The sequence below is a fragment of the Pseudorasbora parva genome, chromosome 2, assembly GCF_024679245.1.
Source record: "Pseudorasbora parva isolate DD20220531a chromosome 2, ASM2467924v1, whole genome shotgun sequence".
Classification (NCBI taxonomy): Eukaryota; Metazoa; Chordata; class Actinopteri; order Cypriniformes; family Gobionidae; genus Pseudorasbora; species Pseudorasbora parva.
Genome location: NC_090173.1, coordinates 26,917,990 through 26,944,775, shown reverse-complemented (window position 1 = coordinate 26,944,775; position 26,786 = coordinate 26,917,990). Strand labels below are relative to the sequence as shown.

At 38.8% G+C, this 26,786-nt stretch overlaps 2 protein-coding genes across 4 annotated transcripts; both read right to left on the bottom strand.

Annotated features, from left to right (window-relative positions):
• Positions 1 to 246: 246 nt before the first annotated feature.
• On the bottom strand, positions 247 to 8,121 carry dhx58 (DEXH (Asp-Glu-X-His) box polypeptide 58). The gene is made up of 12 exons (XM_067414143.1): positions 7,488 to 8,121; positions 6,927 to 7,100; positions 6,604 to 6,808; positions 4,882 to 5,072; positions 4,365 to 4,478; positions 4,120 to 4,252; positions 3,824 to 4,009; positions 2,574 to 2,824; positions 2,185 to 2,496; positions 1,895 to 2,085; positions 1,176 to 1,269; positions 247 to 1,069 (listed from the first exon to the last, which is right to left on the bottom strand). The coding sequence occupies exons 1-12, from the start codon at positions 7,497 to 7,499 to the stop codon at positions 878 to 880; spliced, it is 2,055 nt and encodes a 684-aa protein (XP_067270244.1). The 5' UTR covers positions 7,500 to 8,121; the 3' UTR covers positions 247 to 877.
• Positions 8,122 to 8,617: 496 nt separating this feature from the next.
• kat2a (K(lysine) acetyltransferase 2A) lies at positions 8,618 to 26,408 on the bottom strand. 3 transcript variants are annotated; one of them, XM_067414130.1, is made up of 19 exons: positions 26,107 to 26,408; positions 25,461 to 25,584; positions 24,682 to 24,827; positions 24,459 to 24,548; positions 24,116 to 24,297; positions 22,195 to 22,386; positions 22,008 to 22,114; positions 17,157 to 17,261; positions 16,696 to 16,832; positions 16,381 to 16,589; positions 16,137 to 16,263; positions 13,697 to 13,807; positions 13,461 to 13,604; positions 13,241 to 13,355; positions 13,110 to 13,146; positions 10,591 to 10,654; positions 10,404 to 10,488; positions 9,964 to 10,235; positions 8,618 to 9,797 (listed from the first exon to the last, which is right to left on the bottom strand). In XM_067414130.1, exons 1-18 carry the CDS (start codon positions 26,323 to 26,325, stop codon positions 10,042 to 10,044), a joined length of 2,388 nt encoding a protein of 795 aa, XP_067270231.1. In that variant the 5' UTR covers positions 26,326 to 26,408; the 3' UTR covers positions 8,618 to 9,797; positions 9,964 to 10,041. The 3 variants fall into 3 exon arrangements, with proteins under 3 accessions (XP_067270231.1, XP_067270214.1, XP_067270223.1); XM_067414113.1 differs by having other exon boundaries at positions 8,618 to 9,795; positions 9,972 to 10,235; XM_067414122.1 differs by having other exon boundaries at positions 8,618 to 9,795; positions 9,978 to 10,235.
• Positions 26,409 to 26,786: the final 378 nt, after the last annotated feature.

The following is a 26,786-nucleotide window of genomic DNA, read 5'->3' as shown; positions in this document are numbered from 1 at the left end:
TTTGTTCTCTATGGCTATTAATTGTTGAAATTGTCTTTATGTTCTGTTTATTATTATTGGTAGAATGTTTTGTACAACCCTTTGGTCTACTCTAATGGAAAGGGCTTTATAAACAAATCAGACGTGATACTTTGTTGTCTCCTTAATGCAAATCTATGGCTCTAGTCTTTCCACATCCACTTGTGCACCAATCATAAATACGAAAACAAACATAGCTCATCACAAACAGAGCATAACTGTTTTATTTATTTTAAAACCGTTTATAGGCCTATTACATATTAAATAAACAAAGTCTTGTGTGTTAATGTCATGTAGAAATTTAAAAAGGTCAAAACATCTTATCTTATACATTATACATCTCATGATTATATTTATCCTCATTTGTCACTTAGGATAAAAGCATCTGTTAAATTAATACATGTAAATGTTTGAGCAATCTGAAAGCAACGGTCTGAGCAGACTAGTGTGCAACGAGGGCCATTAAGAGCTTAGAGTGCATTATATAGACATATTGCACGGTAATGTCAACAATAACTAATAATAAGAGAGCAGCAAAGCCCTGATCCCTGAGTGCATGAAACAGTGAAAAAAAGACACATTTTTTTCATACAAAAGCAAAACAAAAGTCATAAATGACAGAAACTACTGACTAAATACTACAATTGGAAGTACGAAAGTTTAAAGTTTACAAACAGAGGTTCCCAACTAAATTTTGACTATCACAATCAACCATGAAACCAGGATGGATCATTTCATATTTAAATGATGCTATTGAACAGTAATTAATGGTCTACAACAAGTGGAAAGCCAGTGGTATAAAAATACTCACTGTAGACAGAGGAAATCTGGCACAGTGACTTCTACAGGGTTTAGTTGGTCAGTCGTCTAAGTCTAGGTCAGGGAAACGGCTGCTCATGTAGTCAGTAAAGTCAAACTCTGCCACCTGGAACGGAACATCCTTCCACTGCTTGTGAGTGGATTTCCCTTCAGGAGTATTCAAGGAGAAGCTCTTTATTTTCAAACAGGGGAGTGTTGCCGCCCTCTTGAATTTAATCTCCATTCCCCAGTCCTGAGAGAGAGAGATAGATAAAGAAAAGTAGGTCAGTATTCTTAAGGACTTCTTCCTTCCTGTTAAGTTGGATACACTGATAATAAAATGTCATCAATTTTTTAACCTTGTCACAGTTACTGCAACTGATAACCCGTCCAGGCTCCCAATCTTCAAAGGTTCTATCCAGAAACAACTGCCCCCCAGTTTTATAATGCCTCCTATGAAATGGACCACAAAAAATCAACAACAAAAAACATTTGTATATAATCATGGTAGGAACAAAAACATTTGTATATAATCATGGTAGTGACTTTACTGTTTTTTTCCTAAGCTAATGACATTTTCTCTTCTATAAGCTAACAAACCATTTTTGTGAGCATATTTTGATTTGATTTTAGAATGTCCTTTTGCCTTAAAAAAGACGATAATACTTTTATTCAGCAATGCTGAAACCAATCATTTTTTAATAATGTTTCAAATAGATGTTTTTTTAACTTTCTATTCTTCTATTTATCAAAGAAACCCCGAAATTATTAAGCAGCACAACACTGATACTTTTTTAGAGCATCAAATCCTCATATCAGAATGATTTCTGAAGGATCATGTGACATTGAAGACTGGAGTAATGATGCTGAAAATACAGCTTTGATATCACAGGAATACATTACACTTTAAAATATATTCAAATATGTTTGAAAAGTTGCTCTAAATTGTATATTTCACAATATAATGCAGCTTTGGTGAGCATAATTTGCAGGATTGTTTACAGTATGTCATTAAAATAATCATCACTGTTCCACATTTTCAGAATTATTATGTCTATTTGGTCTGATATTAACTCACTCAAACTCGGGGTTGATATTGACATGGTGTGAATTCTCTATCTTTCTTATATCTTCTCCACTGCAGACACGAATGAAACATCCTCTACATTGGAGCTGAACCTGACCCGGACTGTAGCGCTGCATCCTCTCATTCTTTCTCCTCTCGTCTTGGATCCGAATCAGAACAGCTGATAGTTGGAGCTCAGATATCTGACAGGCAGAAAGAGACACGTTTTTATAGGCAATGGAATTTAAATACTTTAAAAAAAAATTCTATATGACATGTTAAGTCAGCTTTAAATTGCAAACCTTGATTCTGAACTCTCTGGGACTCATTATCTGTACTTTGTCAATGGCTTTTGAGGTCAGACTTTGTAGATACTCATTGGTGTATTCTCTGCGTAGTTCACGTCCACCTTCTTCAGCTACCACTGAGTAGACGCTGTTAGCAGCTCGAGCCCGACCACTGGCCTGCTGCTGAGCGATTTCATTGGTCAACAGCCCATAGCGTACAACTAAATTACATTCCGGTATATCAAGTCCTTCCTCGGCTACACTTGTGGAGATGAGGAGGTTGATTAATCCCTTTCTGAAGTTATTTATGGTCGTCTTCTGTACACTCTAAGAGAAAATACAACCAACACACGTTTTAGACCATCTAGGGTAAACATTTGAGATGTTTTCTTGCTGTAACTTACCTGGTTCATGTGGTTTGCACCAGTACCCGTTCCAGTGAGAATGCCAGCGCTGATATTGACCTTCTGCAGCTCAGGGTTAGACTCCACCCAGTCATACAGACAATGTGTGCCCCTGCGCGTCTTCGAGAAGATAATACCGCGAGACTTTTTTTTATTTCTAAACTCTTCCAGCAGTGTGCATTGCAACTGGGCCAGTTTGGGGTTTTCAAAGCTGGCATCCAATGCCAGGTGTCTTAGCTCCACGCGGTTCTCTGAGTAAGAGCAGACAAATCAGCTTTGTCATCAACACAGCGATTAGTTGAGATTTTAACACAAATTACATCTAATTTTGGAGTTAGCATAGACAATACAAATAAAGGGACAGTTCACTCATAAACTCATCGATTGAGATTTAATCAGGAAGAAAAATGATCAGAAAATTTGAATTGGACTTTCATTTCAGCCTGTTTCCCACACAAAGCTACTGTATGACTTTGTAATACTTGGAATATGGCGGACTACATTTATGGTGCTTTTTTTTTTTGCACCAAAATTAAAATTCTGGCCAGTAATAATTTCCATGTTATGGTAGATTACCCATAAAATATATGAAAATTTGATCCTATTCTATCTAAAATTTAAAATGAAACAAGAAATTAAATAATCAGGTTTTTTTTTTTTTTAGAGATTAACTTTAAGTCAGTGTTAGATGACAGAACGGTAATCAAAATGCAAAAATAGTGGATATGGGTAGACACAAATAAATGTATCCAAATGTATCCAAAAAAGCATAACATACTTAAACCCAGTCGCCAGTTAAATGCTTTCATTGTATGAAAAATATCGTTTGGGATTTGACAGAAGGAAAACAGGCAAACAGGTTTGGAAAATAAGGTGAGTAAATTATGTTTTTGTATGAACTGTCCCTTTAAAGGGATAGTTCACCCAAAAATGCAAATTAGCCCATGATTTACTCACCCTCAAGTCATCTTAGGTGTATATGACTTTCTTCTTTTTTCATATGAATTATTTTTTTAAACACCAGAGACGTGTGGAGCATGTTTTTTTGATGGAGCAACAATTCCTGCTATTAAAAACCTTGGATTAGCCAGGATTTTTATAATATAACCACTTTTATTTGTCTAAAAGAAGAATGTCATATACACCTAGGATGACTTTAGGGTGAGTAAATCATGGGCTAATTTGCATTTTTGGATGAACTAACCCTTTAAGAGCATCACAATTATCAACAGGATAGTAAAAATCCACACCATCAAAAAGTCCCTGGAGAAAGAAGTCTGTTCCATCCAGCAATTTGTTGTTCTTTGATTTGTAAAACTCGTCTAGAACATTAAACGCGTCCACCATGCGCACGGTGTCGTTAATGAGAAGAGCATCGTTGTATTGCCGCAGATGAAGCGCACACTGAGCGATTAGTCTGTTCTCTTGCTTTACACCTGATCCAAAAAAACACACAAATCAAATCAAATCTTTATTCTTTTCTTTTTTTTTTTTGCAGGGGATTGAGAATGTACAACTCAAAGTTGTAGAAACAATGACCTCTAACCTGTCTTCTCTAGTTCCACCACATCAGCTTCATATTCCTGAGTGCCCATGTCCCGCAGGCTACGGCTCACTGTTGACGGCAGGAACTCATGAATCATTGACATCATTAACTTCAAGTGCTCTCCAAATGGATCCTGTTGCACACAAACAAACATACACACATTTTGGTATTGAATGTTTACGCTGTTGTGCAGTAGAACGGTATTATGACTGAAGTGCAGCCTGAAAGCGAACAGAGGACGGTACCCGAGCTCTTTTTTCAACAATGTCATATTGCTTTATGGGTTTAGGGACGACTTCCTCCAGCACTGGTGTATAATTCTTGGTGGACACAATTACTGAATCCAGATTGGCACAGATCTGAAAACGAGAGCGAAAGAGTAAGAATTATTTTATTAATTTAAACACTTTACAATAAGGTCTCATTTGTTAATATTAGTCATTGCATTAAATAACACCAAAAATGAGCAACACATTCTTACAGCATTTACTAACCTTTGTTAATGTTCGTTAATAAAAATGTACTATTGTTTAAAAAATTCAGTTGGTTTTTGTATTCATGTGCACTGGGGCTGCTTCAAATAGTCAAATATTTACAAAATATTTGCTATGATTTTGCTAGTATTGAATTTCTTGATATACTTAACAATGGTTGTCAAAATGTATTGCTGAAAAAACAACTTTTCAAGCCATTTCAGTGCAAATACACAAATATCCATGTTGAATATCGTCACAAGATATAATGGTTTTAGCTGTATCACACCTGTAAGACATGTTCCACAGCTTTATCCAGTGTCTTATTTCCTCCTGTACCAGGTGATGCTGTGAGGCCCAAAACCTGGGGCAGATTCCCTTCTTTTCTTACTTTCTTCTCCACATAGCGGCTCATAATTTTGTTATATACACTCTCTTTTTGCGTGTGGTGACATTCGTCTATGATTAGCAGGGTGAAGTCTGAATAAAAAAAAAATAGACGATTTTTGTAAGAAACAAGAAGAAAAAAAGACAAAACAAGAAAAATATACACTACAATTAAAAATCTGGGGTCAGTAAATACTCATTACATTATTATGCAGAAGGTTTCTATTTCAAATAGAGGCAGTTTTTTTTTTTTACTTTCTATTAATCAAAGAAAAAAATGTATCAGTTTCCACAAAAATATTAAGCAGAATAGGATTTTTTCAATAGGATAGAAACGGTTGTCTTTCAAACTCCCTCTGCACGCAATAGGATAGCGCTACAACCAACCAGAGCAATGAAGAAGGTGAAGTGGAGCTAGTTGACAGATTAAACATTCACCGTATCCGGTCGGCTAAACTCAGAACACATCTTCCCTTCTTAAGAATGACTTCAGTGCCGTTCTTTGTTCTTTTCTCAGAGAAAAGCTTAACTCCGTCTTCCAGAGTCGCAGTCAAAGCTGATTCGAAAGACCGTCATTTGCCAGTTTCTGTGTTTACTAAAAGCACGCAAGCGCAACTCGGCCGTCATTATGTTAAGCCCCGCCCACCGACTCTATACAGATTGTCCCGACCAGAGTTTGGTTTTTATTTTAATGACTGATTAAACATTCGCCGTATCCGGTCGGCTAAACTCTGAACACATCTTCCCTTTTTAAGAATGACTTCAGTGCCGTTCTTTGTTCTTTTCTCAGAGAAAAGCTTTACTCCAAGTCTTCCAGAGTCGCAGTCAAAGCTGATTCGAAAAACCGCTGCCGTTCGCCAGTTTCTGTGTTTACTAGAAGCACGCAAACGCAACTCTGCCGTCGTCATTAAGACCCCGCCCGCCGACTCTATACATGATGTGATTGGCCCGTCCAGATTGTGAGGAATACAGCTCAGACGTGTATTGAGAGTTCCTGGACGACACTTGCGGGCAAATTAAATTTGCTGCCGCTAGGGTGCGTCTAGATTTCTAGGCTAGTTTTACTGTATTTTGATCAAATATTATCCTAAATGCCATTCATTAAGCAGTTTATTGTTAATTTTTTTTAAACTTTTTTTTATTATTGATACATTTATATTCTTGGTTCACAACTAAAAAATCTTTGAATTAATCATTAAAAAAAAAATGTCACAATGAAAACTACAATTTTTTTTTTTTGATACAGCCAAGATAAGATAAGTAAAGGATGATGGGCGTGGTGTAGATCTAAGCTAGAAACAGCACATAAATCATGTGTTAAAGTGAAGTGACATGGAGCTATGGTATCCCATACTTGGAATTTTTGTTGTGTTTTAACCATCCAATTGCACACACACAGGCAACACACTCACACCCATTTTTGCAGCGTCGCCCGGGGAGCAATTGGGGGTTAGGTGCCTTGACGTGCACTGTTCATTCACTCCCCTCCAACCAACATTTCCAATAATGCCAATAATAAGACTTGAATCCACAACCTTCAGGTTACAAGTCCGACTCTCTAACCATTAGGCCACAACTGCCTCTAATATACTGTTGTGGTGTGTCTTACAAAATCATCTGTTACCTGTGAGCTCCACATGCTTTTCCTCCTCTGTGCTGGTCAGGGCGTTCTCCAAGATCTGAGCTGTGCAGATGATCAGGTCTGAGTCCTTCACCAGACACCCAAATAAGTCCTTGTCATCGCTGTCCCCACTGATGGGCTTTATCCTGTATCGCTTCCCAAGATAAGGGCCGAACTCATTGTTAAAGTGCTGGTCTACCAAGTGCACCTGAGAACAATGAATATATAAACTCAGTGTGCAAATCTAAAGAACAATGCGTAATAAAAAAAGATACATACAATATTATGCACAGACCCAGTGTGATTAAGCACTAATGTGGCTTCACCTTGTTGACGAGCACTGCCACTTTGGCATTGGGTGTGGTCTCCAGGTGTTTCTTAGCTACATAAACTGCAGCACGGGTTTTTCCTCCACCAGTGGGCAGCCAGATGATGCTGTTCTCCCCCTTAAGAGCTGTCTGCACCACTTCCTCCTGGTATGATCTAAGAGTAAGCTCCGTCTACATTCAAACACAGTGGAAACCATTTACTTTTAATCCAAAATGGTTAGTGTCCATGTACACTCTTCAATGGGGTTCTATATAGACTGACAGTTCCTGCATATTGGTACACTAAAACGCATTGTCACTTGCTTTAGGCTTACATTAGTAAGTAAGTTAGTTAGTTAACCAAGTAAGACCTTATCTGTTACATTCAGCTAAAAGTATGAGGTATGAACATGAATGTATTACAGTAAGATACAGTTTATACACTGCTAATGTTTTGTGCTCTGTGGTTTAATCATAAGCCTAACCACTTTTCCATGTTACTACTCTGCTAACGCTTTTGTATGAAAGACTACAATTTAGATCAAAGAAATATCTGAACATGTCAATAGGTCCACTCACCGTTGCTGCCATTACTGTAGTACTGGCGAGAGATCGGTGCGCTTCTTTGGAGACCAAACCTTCGCTGCTCTTTAAAGCGTCAGTTTAGAAACCTGCTGAGCAGAAAAACGAAACCAAAAACAGAGAAAGGGCCCAGGAGGAGGAGATGAATGACGTACAACAACAGAAGGGCTACATTCAATGACAGCAGGTGGCTGTGGGCTTTTAGTATAAGAAATCAAAGAAACTTTATTAATAAGCAAGAGGGTGTTTTTGTATTCAGTTATCCTGGCTTTGTTTTTCTTTGTCTCTTGGCACAGCAGTTATAAGGACATCTGAAAAAGAATTTGATTTGTAAAAGTAAACGTAAAGAGAAACACTGGCATTGCTGCACTGAGAAAATAACGGAGAGACCTTGATGGGGCCCCATTTTGCAATCAGTGATGTTAGGAAAAGAAAACTGAAGGAACTGTCTTGTCATTTTCCTAACAAACACATTACAGAAACTGAAACAATATTGTGTGTGCAATGGAAAAAAGGAAAATAATAACATAACAATGGGTGTGGTATGAGAACTAGATTGAAGTCGTTGAACCCTTTAATTTAGCTTTAAACACTTATAATGTTTTATACACATTTAAACTAAGACAATTAAAATAAATTAAAATGATTAAGCTTAATACAAAATTCTCTAGTAAATGTATTGCAAAATATTACAGTTTGCACACTCAGGATGATTAATTCCTCTAATTTATTCCTGTGATGTCAAAAGCTTTTTCAGCATCATTAATCCAGTCTTCAGTATCACATGATCCGTCAGAAATCATTCGAATACAATTTGATACTCAAAAAACATTTCAATGTTGAAAAGTTGTGATGCTTAATATTTTTGCAAAAAAATTATACATTTTGAAAAAAGCTATTTTTTTGGGGTAACAAATGTTTTCCCTTTTGATCAACTAAGTGTCCTTTTAGAATATTTTTTTTTCTTCCAAAAATTTTAATAATTAAAACTCACTATATAAACTCCAACCTTCAGACTAATTTATAATTTTTTGTTCCGTTATGCAATCCATTGTGATTCTATAACCTCTATGTGTGATTCAGAACTGAAAAAGCTTGAATCTGCAACACTTCTCAGCAAGGCAAAACTTAGATAAAAAAAAGTTTATTTAAAAAAACAAAATCCAGAATTATAGTACACAGAACTGCAGCAATTTACATGCATCCTCCAAATGTAACCATATCCAACCGCATTCTATCACACCCGTCTGTCCTCTTCATGAAAGGGGTCATCAGCGACCCACAGTAAATCTAAAAATAAAGAACCCTGATAATACATCAACGTTGCAGCAGTTCGTCAAAGTCATGATTCAAGTAAATGCCCATTACAAGACTGAAAAAATAAACCAGCTGTCCTGTCCCATGTGTGAGCGTTAAACTAGCAGAGAACATGCGGTATCACAGAAAGCACATTTGGATATATAGAGGTTTGTGCAGTTGTCCATTCTGAGTATTTTAGGTAGTAGCAGACGAGTGTTTCGCAGTTACAATCGAAATGGAAATAGTTGTTGATGGTCCCAAATGGGTGTAAAAAAACAGGTTGAAAAACGGTGAACGCTTACGCCTGGGGTCATGACACATTGAAAGCTTTCAAAGAAGACAAATATAGGTTTGCAAAAAAAGATAAATGCTTTACGACATCACTGACAAAGCAAAGTGGACAGCAATAATTTCCCAGGAGACAAACAAAACACCACTATTGTTGCTTGAAGTGATCTGCCATGGAACGAGTCGTCTTTTTTTTTCCAATAAAAGCCACGGACTGAACTCGACTCAAAACAAAAACAGGAAAAAAGATTTCCCTCATATTGTCAGATTTATACTGAAGAGGCACATCATGTATATGACTGACCGGCTGTTTCAAACAGCTTTGGCAGAGAATGGTGGCACCGCAGTGACATCACTAGAGGCCAAATATTGTCTGTCTTTGGCTGCAGCATCTCGGGTCAGAGGAGTTTCGCAGGTTACGCAACTGCATGTTTGTGTATGTAGAGCAACAGCCTGCAGTGTGTGTGAATCATTCGTTTTATGCCGGAGGATGGGAAAGAAGGACAGAACTGCTTATGGTGATTTCTGTCTAAGCTAACGCCCACATCGAACACGATTTCAGTTTTCATTTTCCCTTAATGCACTGGCATGGCAGAGTCATACACATGAACATAACCTTGAGTTTTAGAACTATACTGTACAAGGGGGGATAAAAGTAACAAAGCAGCAACTTTTGTCAGTTTTAGATGTCGTTCATTCAAATTAAACGTGTGTGTGTGTGTATATATATATATATACCACTGAGCAAATGTGTATGTATATATATATATATATATATATATATATATATATATATATATATATATATATATATATATATATATATATATACATACACATTTGCTCAGTGGTATATATATATATATATATATATATATATATATATATATATATATATATATATATATATATACCACACTCTCTATATTATCTAACTGGCCCCTTGTCCTAGGCTACATGCCCGTTACTTTTCAATGAGCCCGGCCTCTTTCAGTTTGAAGTAGAAAAACTTCTCCAGTGTGTTGGCACACTTGCAGTACTCGCTGTCTGGAGGGTTGTACTCTCTGCAGTTCGTGATCACTCGCTGCAGGTCGGCGATAAACAGCTTTTTAGTCACATAATACCGGTTCTTCAGACGCTCTGTCATGGTTTTCAAGTCTGAGTAGGAAGAGAGGTTTTTCAATTGGATGCAATTTGATGTTGATAAAACACAACAGATTTTTACTGATAAATATTAGCTGTCCAGCTAGTTTGACTAATTCAATAGCAGCTCTTCAGAATGGTTGAAATCTCATTACTGTATATGCAGATCACATCAGTACCCACCAATGGGGAAGCGGATGACCTCATAATAGTCAGGAGCTTCGGATTTTTTCACTGGCTCCATGAAAGGCCAAGAGTCTGGATGCGTCTGTTAACACACAAATGAGATGCTGAGAATATACAGAATATTGTGTAGTTAATGCGTTTTGATGAATGTGTGTGTTCACGGTTGTGACTTTGTGACTCTTACTTTAATCTGTGCGAGTAGATTCTTTAGCATGTTGTAAAGCAGATCCGGATCTTTCAGCTCTTTACTGCAGAGATAAAATAAGAGAGAATGATGCACACACGCAGTGTGCAAAAATAACACTCAGTAACCCTTCCACCGGCCAAAAGCTTTTTTTTAACTTGCTGGTAACTTTACTAAGAAATGCAACAAGACTGGCTCATCTCATATATAATACACAAAGTGATGAAGAAGTGAACAATTTGTCACAAGCATGCAGAAAAACAGCTAAGACATTTTCGCAAAAATATGCTCTTAAATAAATCATGCCATTTACAGTTTTCATTGCAATTAAAAATATTGCAAAAGATCCCTGTGTACACTACCATTCAAAAGTTGGCTTTATTAATGTTTTTGAAAAAATTCTTATGCTCACCAACGCTTATTTATTTTTTACAAAAATACAGTACATTTCACAGCGATATTGTGAAATAGTATTTAAATATTTTAAAACGCAATTTATTCCTGAGTTTTCAGCATCATTACTCCAATCTTTAGTATCACATGATCCTTCATAAATCTAATTTAAAAGTCTTCATAAGTCTAATATGATGATTTGGTCCTTATGTAACATTTCTTCTTATCATCACTGTTGAAAATAGTATGCATAATATTTTTGTGTATACATTATTTCAGGATTCTTTGATGAATATATTTTTTTTCTCTCCAAAAGAACAGCAGTTATTTGAAATAGACATTTTGTAACATTATACAGGTCCTTCTAAAAAAAATTGCATATTGTGATAAAGTTCATTATTTTCCATAATGTAATGATAAAAATTAAACTTTCATATATTTTAGATTCATTGCACACCAACTGAAATATTTCAGGTCTTTTATTGTTTTAATACTGATGATTTTGGCATACAGCTCATGAAAACCCAAAATTCCTGTCTCAAAAAATTAGCATATTTCATCCGACCAATAAAAGAAAAGTGTTTTTAATACAAAAAAGTCAACCTTCAAATAATTATGTTCAGTTATGCACTCGATACTTGCTCGGGAATCCTTTTGCAGAAATGACTGCTTCAATGCGGCGTGGCATGGAGGCGATCAGCCTGTGGCACTGCTGAGGTGTTCTGGAGGCCCAGGATGCTTCGATAGCGGCCTTAAGCTCATCCAGAGTGTTGGGTCTTGCGTCTCTCAACTTTCTCTTCACAATATCCCACAGATTCTCTATGGGGTTCAGGTCAGGAGAGTTAACAGGCAAATTGAGCACAATAATACCATGGTCAGTAAACCATTTACCAGTGGTTTTGGCACTGTGAGCAGGTGCCAGGTCGTGCTGAAAAACCAAATCTTCATCTCCATAAAGCCTTTCAGCAGATGGAAGCATGAAGTGCTCCAAAATCTCCTGATAGCTAGCTGCATTGACCCTGCCCTTGATAAAACACAGTGGACCAACACCAGCAGCTGACATGGCACCCCAGACCATCACTGACTGTGGCTACTTGACACTGGACTTCAGGCATTTTGGCATTTCCTTCTCCCCAGTCTTCCTCCAGACTCTGCCACCTTGATTTCCGAATGACATGCAATATTTGCTTTCATCCGAAAAAAGTACTTTGGACCACTGAGCAACAGTCCAGTGCTGCTTCTCTTCAGCCCAAAAGTGTCTTGACCTGGGGAATGCGGCACCTGTAGCCCATTTCCTGCACACGCCTGTGCACGGTGGCTCTGGATGTTTCTACTCCAGACTCAGTCCACTGCTTCCGCAGGTCCCCCAAGGTCTGGAATCGGTCCTTCTCCACAATCTTCCTCAGGGTCCGGTCTCCTCTTCTCGTTGTGCAGCGTTTTTTGCCACACTTTTTTCTTCCCACAGACTTCCCACTGAGGTGTCTTGATACAGCACTCTGGGAACAGCCTATTCGTTCAGAAATTTCTTTCTGTGTCTTACCCTCTCGCTTGAGGGTGTCAATGATGGCCTTCTGGACAGGGTCGGGTCGGCAGTCTTACCCATGATTGCGGTTTTGAGTAATGGACCAGGCTGGGAGTTTTTAAAAGCCTCAGGAATCTTTTGCAGGTGTTTAGAGTTAATTAGTTGATTCAGATGATTAGGTTAATAGCTCGTTTAGAGAACCTTTTCATGATATGCTAATTTTTTGAGACAGAAATTTTGGGTTTTCATGAGCTGTATGCCAAAATCATCAGTATTAAAACAATAAAAGGCCTGAAATATTTCAGTTTGTGTGCAATGAATCTAAAATATATGAAAGTTACATTTTTATCATTACATTATGGAAAATAATGAACTTTATCACAATATGCTAATTTTTTGAGAAGGACCTGTACATGTCTTTACTGTCACTTTTGATTAATGCATTCTTGCTGAATAAAAGTAGGAATTCATTTAATAAAATCGTACTGACCACAAACGGTAGTGTACACAACATATCATCGCAGTAAAATCAGTAAAATTATTTAATACAGACACACAGATGGTCTTAGACTTCTGAATAAATATGCATAAATTCTTCTCTGACCTCTTCTCCTTGGCACTAGGTTTCCAACCGGTCTCTCCTAAAGAAGAAAAAAGGGAAGGAGACAGTGTGTGTGAATGGAAGGATTTTGTGGTTGAATTATATCCAGTGCTGTGAGACGAGCACACACTTACTGATGCCTGGTATACTCTCCACAGGAATCTGCCGCACACCCTCTTTAAAGCAGGTGAGACCGGGATACACTTTCCTGATCTGATTCTGTTTCCTTTCGATCAGTTTCTTGATTATCTACAGCGGATGACAACACAACCATATACACAATGTTAAACCATTCGATTTCCTAACGCAATCCGATTCCCCTCCAGCAAAAGGGGGAAACTGATGCACTCTCACCTCTTTCTGTCTCTTTATGATGTGTGAGAGTTCAGTGTATGGTATTCTGGGATTGAGCTCGCACTCCATCAGCGTGGCTCCCTCGTAGTCTTTGATGTAACCAAGGTAGCGGCTCTTCGGCACTTTGATGTCTTTGGAGAAGCCCTACCGACAGAGAGAGAGGTCAAAGATGAAGTTGTGCAGTGGAAAAACAGGGAATGACAAGAGTCTCTGTACATCAGTGGTCAAAGCTGTACCTGTTTCTTGAAGTAGCCAATGGCGTATTCGTCAGCATAAGTAAGAAAGTACAGTATGCCATGCTTGATGTGGTACTCCTTAAGATGATTCATCAAGTGTGTGCCGTAACCCTAAACATGAACACAAAGAATTATCAATAAATTGAGTTAACTTATATAGCATACAACATATTAATATAATATATAATTTCTGTGATTAATGTGGACTAAATTTATTTTTTTGATGAATGCATACTGAATTTAAATTAAGATTTTACTTTCGGAGGTTACTTTTTAAAACTCAAATCTCAGACCTAATTTATTAAAAACATTTTGCTTGACTCCACCTGAAACCTGAACACATGCCATGGTGCCTTATATTTTGGCATAAAGCAAGCAGATTTGAAAAGGTCATTAGGTACGCAGCTCATTGCGGTATTTATTATTATCTAAGCTTTTAGCAGAACTTAGTAGTAGTTGTATTTAAGTTTATCAGCATCACTGCCAGATACATATTACACATTTATCAACATTTCATAAATACAATATAATAATAAAAATCTAATTAAAAATAATAATGACATACAAAATGAGTAACATTTTATTAAAGATTCTTTAAAGGTACTTCTGCTAAAAACTGTTTAAGATTTTCTGGATCCATTAAATAAATCCTTAAACGTTTGTCCTGACAAGTTTGTCCTGGCCAAAAATATTCATAATATACAACGCTGGGTTTATTAGACAACTAGATTAGGTACACACCGTTTTGGGAAATGTATTGCTTCCGAAACCGGCACAATTCTTCAAATTAAACAGATAAATGATCCTGGTCTTTTTCTTTTGGGGCCTCCTTCCAAACGCAAGCAGTGACACTGACATTGGATGCATCAGGTTACAGATTGTTGGATAAATTGCTGCTTGTGGCAAGGGAAATGGGTAATGCATCCTCATTAGATGGATAAAAGAAACTCACCCACTCTCTGTGACTCAGTGGTATAAAGAGGTTTTTGCTTTCATGAGGGAGCCCAGTAAAAACCTCTTTAGAGACAAACAATGTTCAGAACTTCCAAAACCTATGGTCTCTGTTTATAGACCACTGACTTCCAGATAAGAGTAAAATAGTTTTGTGCATTGGTTAGGGCTCCCTGGGGGTGTTTGATCCCTCTTTCTGGAGGAGAGCCTAAAGCAGGGTGCACACTGTACGATTTGGCCGTCTCAGACAAATTTAGCAAATCCTAAAAGATTCCTCAGATCCTAGGCTAAAATCTGAAGTCTTTGGTCGTTAGTTTGACATGTTCTCCGGCAGTCGATTAATGAGCGCTGCGATCAAATTTTACCTCAGACGAAATTCTGGCAGTGTCAGAAGATTTGGCACACAATCCTGCAGTATGACTTCTCCTACAACCACAGTCCAATATCTTGGTTTTTCAAGACAAACTATGATAAAAATGAGAGCTAGAGATTTCTTTGTAGCCAGCATTTCAGTCCCGCGTGTAATGCAGCTCACTGTCACTGAACGCGTCATTCATTGATGATATAAAACTCCGGGTGAGTTTTCTTGCGCGCGTCCGTTTTTAGCGCGCCTTAACTATCGTGCAGTCTGACATTAATGACAACTGAGATCTTACAGTGTGACATGGCTTACATCGGGGATCATGTTCGTACAGTCTGACAAGGGACATTCGCAAAGGATTTTGAAAAATCGCACAGTGTGCAGGACCCATAAGACAACTTATAGAGAATGGTCATTGTTCCTTTGTTTTTCATTGCTGAAAGTAACATGTATCAGTATCCATAATGTGTTTGTCAGTGGAGATGAATATGAATATGTACGGGAAACCTTTTCATGTGCTTTTCTGTAGGTTTCGCTTGTAATTTTTTTTTTTTATGTTCTCTTTTAATTTACTTACTGTATACTTTTAAAGAAATATTATTACTATTGATACATTATCACCCAATCTCTCTATCTCTTTGTAGAGGACAAGTCAATTTATAGCAAAAATCCATGTAACAATGTTCTTGAGGATTGTTTGACTAATGATTCTCTCTCAATTTTTCTCATTTACTCTGACCATGTTAACACTGAATAAACATGTTAAAAAATAAACTACATTAGAAAAGTTTTTTGTGTCAAATTTTTTTTCTGGTATTGCTAATGTAATTATGACAAATTTGCTTGCTTTGATGTTTTTTTTTAATTATGAGAAACCATGTTATTTAATAAAGTAATTACGATTAAATAAGTGAGCACCGCGTTCTTCAATAAAAACTAGTTTTTGAGGAGGGAAACGGTTATATTGATTTGGGGTGTTTTTTTTAGCATTTTAATTTAGAGTTCAATCATTTAATATACATTTTAATGATTTATTAATTTAAATATTTTTAAGTCATCCTGTCCCCCTGGTTGAGAGCCACTGGTTTACAGTCACCAGTTTAGCCTCCATCGAGTGCATCTCCATACCTTGACCTGCTCGTTGGAGGTGACGGCACAGAAGACGATCTCTGTGAATCCCTGAGTGGGGAACATCCTAAAGCAGATTCCTCCAATCACACGGCCATCTTTAATCAGAGCCAAAGTCTTGTGCTTCCTGTGGTCACACAGAGGGTCAAAAGAGGCTTAGGAAGCTAGCGATACTCAGACCTGACAAAAGGTTGAGGCAAGTAGTGGGTTCTTTGGAAAAAGGAAGGGGTCACTGCGAACTTACGGGTCAAACACAAGACGTGTGATGTACTCTTTGGGCATGCGGGGAAGTTGATGGGAGAAAACATTTTGCAGGCCCACGAGCCACATTAGAATCTTCTTATTGGACTTCTGAGAGAGAGAGTTACCAATCACATGGAACTCAATAATGCCTCTCCTCTCCTCCAGACGAGCAGTCTCATCACGAGCCGCGTTTGCAGACAACAGACTAGTCTGGGAAACCAGAAACCAGATAAGATGATTTACTCTTCAACTGTAAACGCAAAATGGAAAAACCTTACGGTAGATCAAGGCTCTCATAAAGGTGTGATAAACTGACCTCTGGCCCCAGCATTGCAGCAGGGTCTGTGATGGTTTTCATGACTTCATTGACCAGTTCCATTGGGATGTCACCCATCACTCGGATCCGCTTGGCATCCTCGAGGGTCAGTGCCTCAGGAAGCTTTCGCTTCTCTCCTGAGAGAATATGTATTACACTGTTATGCAAGACTGACCTGATCATTGTCATCATTACCATGTCAACCGCAGGGGCTCTTAAATCTGGCCCTTGAGATCCACTTTCTGCAGCTTATCTCCATCCTTGATTAAACTCACCATGATTAGCATGTTTAGGGGTTTGATTAGGGTTGGATCTAAACTCTGCAGGAAAGTGGACCTCGAGGGCTAGAGCTGAGAACCCCTAGTCTTCTGCATGTATATGATTGCATACATACAATTGTAATGACCAAGTACACAGTTCACAGTGCACATTAAATAAATCTTGCAACTTGATCTTCTTACCGGTTGTTGGTTCAGAGGAGGCGATGTCCAAACCTGTAACACCCAGAGCAGAACTGCTGCTGCCTTTACTGAGAGGAGAACCAGACACCGAGACTGGACTCAGTACTAAGACAGTAAGAAAAAGGTTATGAAGTCTAAAAAAAGCATGTCAAGACAAGTCTCTATGGTGGGTAACACACTGGTAGATGCATTAGTTCAGTGAGAATTCCTTTATGACACCATACAACTTTATTAATAAAGAGTAGCTTGCCAGTTTAACTCTTAAAAAAGAACTTTCAAAAGACACTGAGCTAGGACATAAATCTTGTCTGGATTATTAAATGTTTGAAGAATCAAATTACAAATTGTCCCCTCATTCACCTTTTATTTTTCTAAAATTATTTCAAAATATATATATTGTAGCCTTTATTGATATAGAATGCATTATGGTGGCAGTGTACATGAAGTTATCTTTATTGTTCTTCAATTTTGATGTTTTTAGGAAATGCTGTTTCATGCATACTGAGCTTTTTACACTGTTAAAGACTTGGATTCCCATCCTAAACATAGACAAAGTTTCAAAAACTAAGTTGGACGTTTGATGGAGTATTTCTGTGTCAAAAATACTCCTTCCGGTTTCTTACAAGTTTCAGAGAGTTTTTTTCGAGTATGGGTCCGCTTGACGTCGACAGAGCGGAAGGTCCTTATATGGGACGTACGGGCTCTTCTCACGGAAGGGTGCACGCGTGACTGAGGCGAAAGAGCAAATGCACGACGTAACGCCCATAAACACTACTCTCAGCTGCAGATCCACTCATCCGTGCAACACTTATGTTGCGCCGCGCTCCACTTTATTCTTATGGGTGACGTCAAGCGACTTTAATGCGCCCGCACAGCATTTAGGGAAGACAGCGCTGCATTTGAACCGATTTGAACGCAGAAATGACGAGAAGCGTCACAACATCGCAAAAGTGGATCTCCACAGTCACTGCTGTCACAGGACTTCACCAAATCAACAAGAAGTGTGTTTTTGACGGAGCAGTCCCAGTGATAAAGGTTCGGTCCTGCTTTGGAAGCAGGCGGTGAGTAAAACTGCTTCAAATGTCTATGCTGTTGGCTATCGTCGCGTAAGTAAACATCAGTAAACAACACGATCGTGTATAGTTCATTCATCAATGGAGCATGCGATGTATGGTGTGTGTTTAAATACATTTGTTTAGCTGACCAATACAGGTGTCAGTTTGTTTATTGTAAAACCACCCAAACATAAACCTATGGGACGTTCTCACAAAGCGTGCTTCTTCATTCAAATGCGCTAATGTTACTCCATTTTTTTTTATACACTAGTCTGACGTGCAAAACCGTTTTGCTTGCTACTGCTAAGGTTTAGTCGCATCCAATAGTCAATAAACCGAATCATGTCCTCATAAACTGCGAGTAAACACACACAAATGTTGACAGGCCACTAAATACAGTACATACCACAGAGACGGATGTCCTGCTGTTGCTGTTTCTCCTGTTCAATTTATTTAAGCCTCCGGATCTAATTCTTGACCATATATGTATTAGTTGAATCTGATTGATAGCCATGGTTTATATAGGGTAACGTTTTCTTTTCCACGCATGACGATATCAGCTTTCAGAAGCTCTTGTGCAGTAGCTGCACGTTCGCCATTCTTTAGCTCCGCCCACACGATACGCGTCCAGCCGCTCCGTTTTTCCAGAAAGACTCGGTACAGCCTATATTTCTTTTATAAATATAATAAAACTAAAGACTTTTCGGAGATATGAAGGATGCAATACTACTCTATAGGTACTGAAGATTGACATGAGATTGACTGAAACTGAGTGAGTGTTTCACCCCCCCATTAAAGTTGGTTCATTTGACACAATTATAAGGGTGATGTAGCCTAATATTTGAGAATAAAAGTACATGTCCTGCTTGTATTTTTACTTTAAAGAGTTACATTTGGGCTGTGCAATATTGAAGAAAAAATGCAATATGCAATGTCTTGTTAAATAATGCGATATTCGATATGCGATTGCTATTAGTGTGTAAAATCTATTTAAATTATATTTTAATGATTTAAAAACTGAGAATGATACCATTTATGCATTTCACATTCTTTCTGGGAAAATAACGCATCGCTACAACTTCTGAAAGTGACCAGAAAGGGACTAGCAAAAATTGATGTCATAAATCTGACAACATCATTTTAACATCAATGTAAACAAACAAATAATGTAATGTCAATATTTAAATACCAAAAACTCATGACTTGGTAATATATAGTTATGTCAACCTAAAACTGAACATCAAAAACATCCAAGTAAACAAAGACACCTGAACTAGGGGTGTTCGATTATTCTTTTATTTTTATCTTTGTTATTAAAAATAAGAACTAAAAACAGTAGTTGTCACATTAATTAATCATACACTGATACATAATAAAGCTACAAAGGTTATTCAGCCAAGAGCACTGAGGGATTTCTTCTTGTTCTTCTGTTGTTTGACTGACAGCGTCAGGTTTACTGTATTAGCCGCCTGTCACTTTAAGGCCGGAGACTGCAAGCGTGGTGTGAGCGTGGCGTTTCTGTTGCGTGTCAGCCGTGGGGCGGCTGCCGGGCGTTTTATCTGCCTTTGCACATCAGAAGCGTGTCTGACGCGGCGCTGCTGCTGGTATTGATGTACAGGGAAGCCCTATACTTCATGTTAAATATAAATATATTGCTTATTGATACAGCAAAGACAACATCGGCTGTAGCCTATGGACAATACATATCTATGGTATTGATGGCAAAATAGGCTACAGAACATTTTGTTCTGTATTGACAGGTTTAATATTTCAAAATTGATAATTATGTTTTTTTATTATTATTACAATTAGGCCTATATCTGCATTTACGTTAACCTACAGAATTTTAAACATGAAAATGTCATTTTTTTACTATGTATTCGTGTCAAAATGGCATATAAACATCTTTTCCTATTCTATTTTGCCTGGAAACGCTTCCAACACGCTCGCGTGTCGCGTGAAAAATAGGCGTCTCTTCTATTTGAAGCATGCACACGTTTTCCACGCGGCTCGGACCGCGCGTGAGCCGTGCATGTGACGCAGGCAGTATGCAAGCTCTAACCGGTTAACATGTGAGCCGAAATAAAAACGGACACGCCACGCAGCCGAGACGCTCACGGCACGCTTGCAGTGTGTCCCCGGCCTAAGAGCTAATGCACAGATCCTATTGACATGCATTCGACTTCTTTCCTCAACTGATATCGTTCACTTAAAGGGTCATGAAACCCCAAAACACTTTTTTTGAGATGTAAACAGATATGTATAGCCTGCACATCATTGAAAACACTAAGGGTACTCATTAATGGTATTCATATGTGAAAATAGTTATTTTTGCATTTTTCAGAGCGATTTCTGTCTTCCGGTTTGAAAAGCTTAGTCGGAGCAACGTCACAAATGCTGACGTCGGCGCGGCCTTTTCGGCCCAAGTATGGGCAGCTGGGCACATGCTGACGTCGACCGCTCCGAGCGATTCTTGATATATATTCATGACATAAAGCTCATTCAGTCCAATCCCTGCGCTGTAGTATGCATGCAAGATAATTTATTTAATATGCATGAGACAGTCACTTCTGTCAGGCTCGTCGTCTTCCATCATTATTGTAGAGATATGGTGGGGAAGTTTTGGAAGCAGCGTGCGGAAAAGTCACGGAGAAAAGCTAGGCGTTGTGCTGATATGAAGTAACGTAAGGGCGCTCAGCGAGCTGTTACCGGCGCCGTCTGTGGAAGCCTTTGCTACAAAGGCTCGGTAAAGTAAAATTAACTTGAGCAATCGCACGCCGAACCTGCAAGTGATGACTATCTATGTCAGGAGTGCAAAATAACCAATCTGTAATCTGTAGGATAATGAACAAAAGCCACGTCCTCTCCGTTTTATTTGTGGTCACAGCCATGCACTAAACCGCTTGTGTTCGGGCTCTTAGTGAAACAGCGTGCTGCATATTTGGACAAATATAGATTTAGCTGCCGAGTGATAGACAGCGCGGATCGTCACGGCAACCCAGCGCGCGTCGCTCTGCTTCAGATGCGCTGTCGTGACTATAAAGCCTCAAACCCCTTCGCTTTTCCCCCGATCTAGAATTACACATCTCTATCACATCGCATGTTGGGTGGTTCACGTTCTCTTATCACGTCGGCGCGTTGTTCAGCTTGCCAGACAGCGTGCATTTGGACAAATATAGTTTTATCACGTTTGCAAAATATTTCGTCATGCAGAATAACATTTATTTTCATTTCTCACTGAATTATGCTAGTTTGAACTTTGAAGAGCTGAATGATTTGCGATCTCTGCTGCACGCCACTCATAGCTCTCTCATTCGCTGTACTCATCCCTCATTTAATCTCACTGTTGTAAACAATGCCAACGTGAACCAAGAACTTGTCTCAGAACCGCTGTAACTGCTGCTGTTGGTATCACTAATCAACCTACTGACACTCCCCTATTTATGCAAACCATTCCCTCTTTCCACACAATACCATCCCACCTTTTCACAGTCGACCACTCCCCTTTTAACAAGCCTTTTCAAATTGAAGGTGTGAAAAAACACCGCTGCAGCAGGGGGGTTTCATGACCCTTTAAAGCATAACTGACTGTGTTTATATGAATATTCATCAAGACAGCCGTTTTGACATAACTGTGTATGTATATTCACAATGGTGAAGTAGCCAATTAAAATCATCAGATATTGCATGCAGTTTCGATATGCATATTTGCGATATTTCGATATTTTGCACAGCCCTACATTACATTATGAGAAACATTACAAAAGGCTCATCCCTAATAACCACTTAAACACACCTGTTTGATGCCCCAGTTGTGTCCCTTCTGAGGCTGGCATGGTGAAGTCTGCCTCCCAAATGGGGGAGTTTTCTCCATAGATTTCTTCTTCCAACATGGAAAGAAACCTAACAAGTACACACACAATTGGACTTTGTGAGAGTGATGGCTTTGGTGTGCAAATGAATACAACAGTAATGTGTCTTACTTGGGGAAGTGTGTGAGGATCAGTGTGCGTTTCTCTGGTGGGAGCTTGTCTTTTTCCACTCTGAACTTCTCTAGTAACTGTCTGCGGGTGACGGTGAAGATGGACTTCAGCAGACTGCGGCCAAACACCTGACAGGTCTCGTACCGTGGCAAGCTGTCATTGCTCTGAGGAACGTGACAGTAACACAGCCACCTGAAACACACACACACACACACACACACACACACACACACACACACACACACACACACACACACACACACACACACACACACACACACGTAATTGTATTGGTTCACTGTTCATACACATCAAAATTATAATTATAATAAGAAATTTCTTAAGCTCACTAAGGTTGCATTTTATATGATAAAAAAATACTTTAGTTTTTTTTTTTAACTGATTAGAATTTAATTACAGAATTCATTTACAGTAAAAACGAACTTGCTATATATATATATATATATATATATATATATATATATATATATATATATATATATATATATATATATATATATATATATATATATATTTTCCTTGTGGCAGCGTTTTACTTAATATAATAATAATGGTAATAATAATAATATTACATTTATATAGCGCTTTTTTTCTAGAGTACGCAAAGTGCTTTACATATGAAAGGTGGGAATCTCTAGCTTAGAAATCTAGACGCACCCTAGCGGCAACAAATCTGATCTGCCCGCGAGAGTTGTCTAGCAACTCTCAATACCCTTCTGAGCTGTAAAAACCAAACTCTGGTTGGGCCAATCACATCATGTACAGAGTCAGTGGGCGGGGCTATAATGATGACGACCGAGTTGCGTTTGCGTGCTTCTAGTAAACACAGAAACTGGCGAACGGCGGTCTTTCGAATAAGCTTTGACCACGACTCTGGAAGACTTGGAGTTAAGCTTTTCTCTGAGAAAAGAACAAAGAACGGCACTGAAGTCATTCTTAAAAAGGGAAGATGTGTTCGGAATTTTGCCGACCAGATACGGCGAATATTTAATCTTTCAACTAGCTCTGTTTCACCTTCGTTACTCTGGTTGGTGGTAGCAATTGCGTGCAGAGGGAGTTTGAAAGACAACCGTTTATCCCGCCCCTCGGACTGAGCCCTGTCAATGGTGAGTTTCCAGACCAAACATCTTGATGTGGGTCTGGCTTGTCAGGCTAGGGAATCTCCTCATCCACCACCAATGTGCAGCATCCACCTGGATGATGCAACGGTAGCCATATTGCGCCAGAACGCTCACCACACACCAGCTGATTGGTGGAGAGGAGACCGAGTGATTAAGCCAATCAGGAGAGGGGGATGACACACAGACCACAGTGTGAGCGCCCCTTGATGGCCTCACTAACACCTCTTCCAGCAGCTACCTAGTTTTCCCAGGAGGTCTCCCATCCAGGTACTGACCAGACTCAACCCGGCATATGTAGTTGACTAAGACTAACCAAGTGTTGGGTATGTGAAATGTAACGGGCTGTGAAGCGCTGTATGAGACAAACTAATAAAGCCTATATCCAGCTTTGGCTTGGGGTGAACACATTTAATTTTGTGTGCGTGTTTGGGAAGTTGCAATGACAGAAACATTTAATTTTAATTTAGATTTAAAGGGGGTAAGCCTGTGTTTAGGAAATGCAATTTTGTCAAAGAACTTAATTTAGAGTACTTTAAATAAATGTTTATTTAAAAGCAGTCTAATTCAGTGTAGTATGTAACCACATTATCACACGTCATTGAGAATAACTGATATGTAATGATCAAAATCAGAGAAAAATCATAGGTGCGGGTGAATGGTTTATTTTTAGGAGTGTATTCGGGAGTGTATTCGGCATTAAAGGTGATCTGCACAACTTCAATATGTATATAACCTACAAACAAAAACTCATTGTCAATATAACTCAAAAACACACACACCTAGTATAATCAACTTTGTAGGCGGCTGTATCCTCTTTCTGAGCCCTCTGACGGAACTGTGATGGAGTCTCCAGCTTCCAGTAGTTCAGACAGAGCAGAAACATCTTACTGAGCTCATACATGGTCTGCCTCTCCTTAGGCGCCAAATGACTGAACTTGTACTGAACAAAGTTCAACACCCCCTGAGATAGAGAGAGAGATCTTGAGAGCGGAACAACTCTGCATATATGACAAACCCAGTCTGCTCATCACTTCCTCTTAGCCTTAAGGACATTTCACATGGAATGTGACTGACAGAAAGCTTTGCTTGTGATACAGACTTATTCACAACATACACACATACTTGTTCTATGTTGGGTTTTTCAAAAGGAGGGCTACCGAGAGAGCCTTCCACCACTGGCTTCCCCATCTGCAGAATACACTTCCTCAGCAACTAAGAAAAGAAACAGGCAGCCATCAAAACAACACAGCCAAAAATGTTAAAAAATCTTGAAAGGATTCTTAACTCATGCTGAGCATACTTGCACTTAAAAAATGAAGGAAGCAGATCTCATTTGCCCATTTACCTTGAACAAATAAAAGTAGACTTGCTTGGTGTCAGTGTCTTCTTCTTTATGCACAGACATGAAGAGATTCTCCACATCCACCACCATCCCCAACAACCGGTTAATCTCCTCCTCAGACACATTCTCCAGGTGAGACACATGTTCCGCTAAAGATTAACACAAGAGAAGGTGAACACTACCTGAAACAATAATTACTATACATTATATGATGTAAACTTCACAATTAACATATTCACCTTATTTACATGGAAAATAAGGTGAATACTGGCCTGTATAACCATGAAAGCTGCTTGTCTTTGGATTGGATGACATAAATTTCATAAATCCATAGGGTGCTGTACTTGCTACTGTACATTTCTATGACACTTTTCAATATTATTTTGGGGCTTTTGATAATTTATTAAAAGCACCTGGTCCATGGGTTACACAGTGGCTTGCAGCGTTTAAAAGCTTAGACATTAAATAGAATGGAGCAATCGGGTTGCAAAAATAAAAAATAATTGTGTTTAGCAGCGAAGAAACTACATTAACAAGAAATAAGTCCACCAATCAGGGAATAGCAACAAGCAAGTCTTATTGTCAGATTTCCTTCCAATCTAATTATCTAAAACTTTTTTTAAATCCCTATTCGAAAGAAATTAGGGGAAAACATTGTATGGAAACAAGGCTATTGAAAAAGCGGACGAGCAATGTTACACTACATTTACACAAGTCTATTTGGATGAAGGGTCTGATAATAGTGGGACGTAACAGAACCTGCATAGAGGCATTATTCTTACCCAAAGAGTGTCCACAGCTTCGGCAGGCCTCTGTCAGACTGGCTGCCTGCTGCTGGAGCTCCATTCGAGCAGCTGTTGGTGGATTGGGGTTTTTCCATCCATTACATTTGCAAGCATCATTCGCCTGTGATCGGAGAACATGGCTGTGATTTAAAGAACTGTCAATAAGGACAGCGAACATCAGGTTCAATGAGATGTTGATCAGGTGAATATTGTAATAACATTCTTATTTATTGTACGAAGTGGTAACAGTGATAACATGGCATAATAAAAGGGGATTATACTAAATAACAACAAACCTAATGTATACTTAATAAATGCATTCAATTAACCACCATAGACAAATTGTATACCAATTTCTTAAAAGCTATTATGCTACCCATTTTGACAGCAATAATTCTGCATATTCTAAAAGTTCACTAGAAATGTGTAGTGAAATGTGTCATTTTCCACTCTTTGGCTCATATGAAAGAGGTTTTCAAAGTCTTGTGTTTGTTATTTTCCAGACTTATATCGTCTTTAGTCTTTTATTATTTTGTATTCGTACCAGGAACATACGGGGCTAGTTTGCAGACTGTTAGTAAGGCATTGACACATGAAAGGCCCGGGCACTCGCTCTATTGTTATGAGACGAGCTCTTGTTTACCTTGCAAGAGGAAAACACTCCGAGCTTCTCCAGCTTTTTTGCCCGCGGAAACGAGCGGACTTGGGCTTTCTTCTGGCTGGACCATTGCTGTTGACTCAGGCCTGGTCGGGCGGGGTCACTGCTCCCGGCTGCGGTGTTTGGGTTGGACCCTGCCGGGCCGCTGGACTGAGCTTGCTGAAGCCGGGGCTGCGCGGAGGTCTGTGCCGCCGGGTCCGCCATATCAGCAGCCTCACTTCCCCTCCTAGGATCGCCGCGCACACTTCCACCCTGTGTCGTTTTAATAAAGTTTTGTGATGATTTTCGATACACTGTCTGGCCACTGCACTGCGCGTGCGTGCGCAACATGGGAGGATGCTGGGAGATGTTGTATTACAAACCGTACTACAGGATAAAACGATACAATACTTTCCACTAGGGGGCATTAAACACTTGAGCTACTTATTATTGTTTTAAAAGTCGAGAAAATAAGGGTATTAAACATTTAGTACTATTTTTGTAGCAACATGTATTATGACATTTTTCAAAACGGCTAATGTGGTAAATTCATTAACTGCCTTTTTAGAAAAATTCCCAAAGCTAAATGAATATACATTTGGGACAGGGTATGATAGTCGTAGGATGTTCCGTATAACGTTACATTTACTGCTCTATGCCTTAAAAAAAACTACATTTAGGTTAAT

Excerpts from the sequence above, each read along its gene's own strand:
- dhx58 (XM_067414143.1), bottom strand. Across the intron at positions 4,479-4,881 it reads CTGTGGAACATGTCTTACAG|ATCTGTGCCAATCTGGATTC; the intron begins GTGTGATACAGC and ends TCTCGTTTTCAG. Across the intron at positions 1,270-1,894 it reads AATATCAACCCCGAGTTTGA|GAGGCATTATAAAACTGGGG; the intron begins GTGAGTTAATAT and ends TCCATTTCATAG.
- kat2a (XM_067414130.1), bottom strand. The coding sequence starts at position 26,325 with ATGGCGGACCCGGCGGCACAGACCTCCGCGCAGCCCCGGCTTCAGCAA. Across the intron at positions 24,828-25,460 it reads AAGCTGTGGACACTCTTTGG|CGGAACATGTGTCTCACCTG; the intron begins GTAAGAATAATG and ends GTTAATCTTTAG. Across the intron at positions 13,147-13,240 it reads GGAGAGTATACCAGGCATCA|GAGAGACCGGTTGGAAACCT; the intron begins GTAAGTGTGTGC and ends TTTCTTCTTTAG.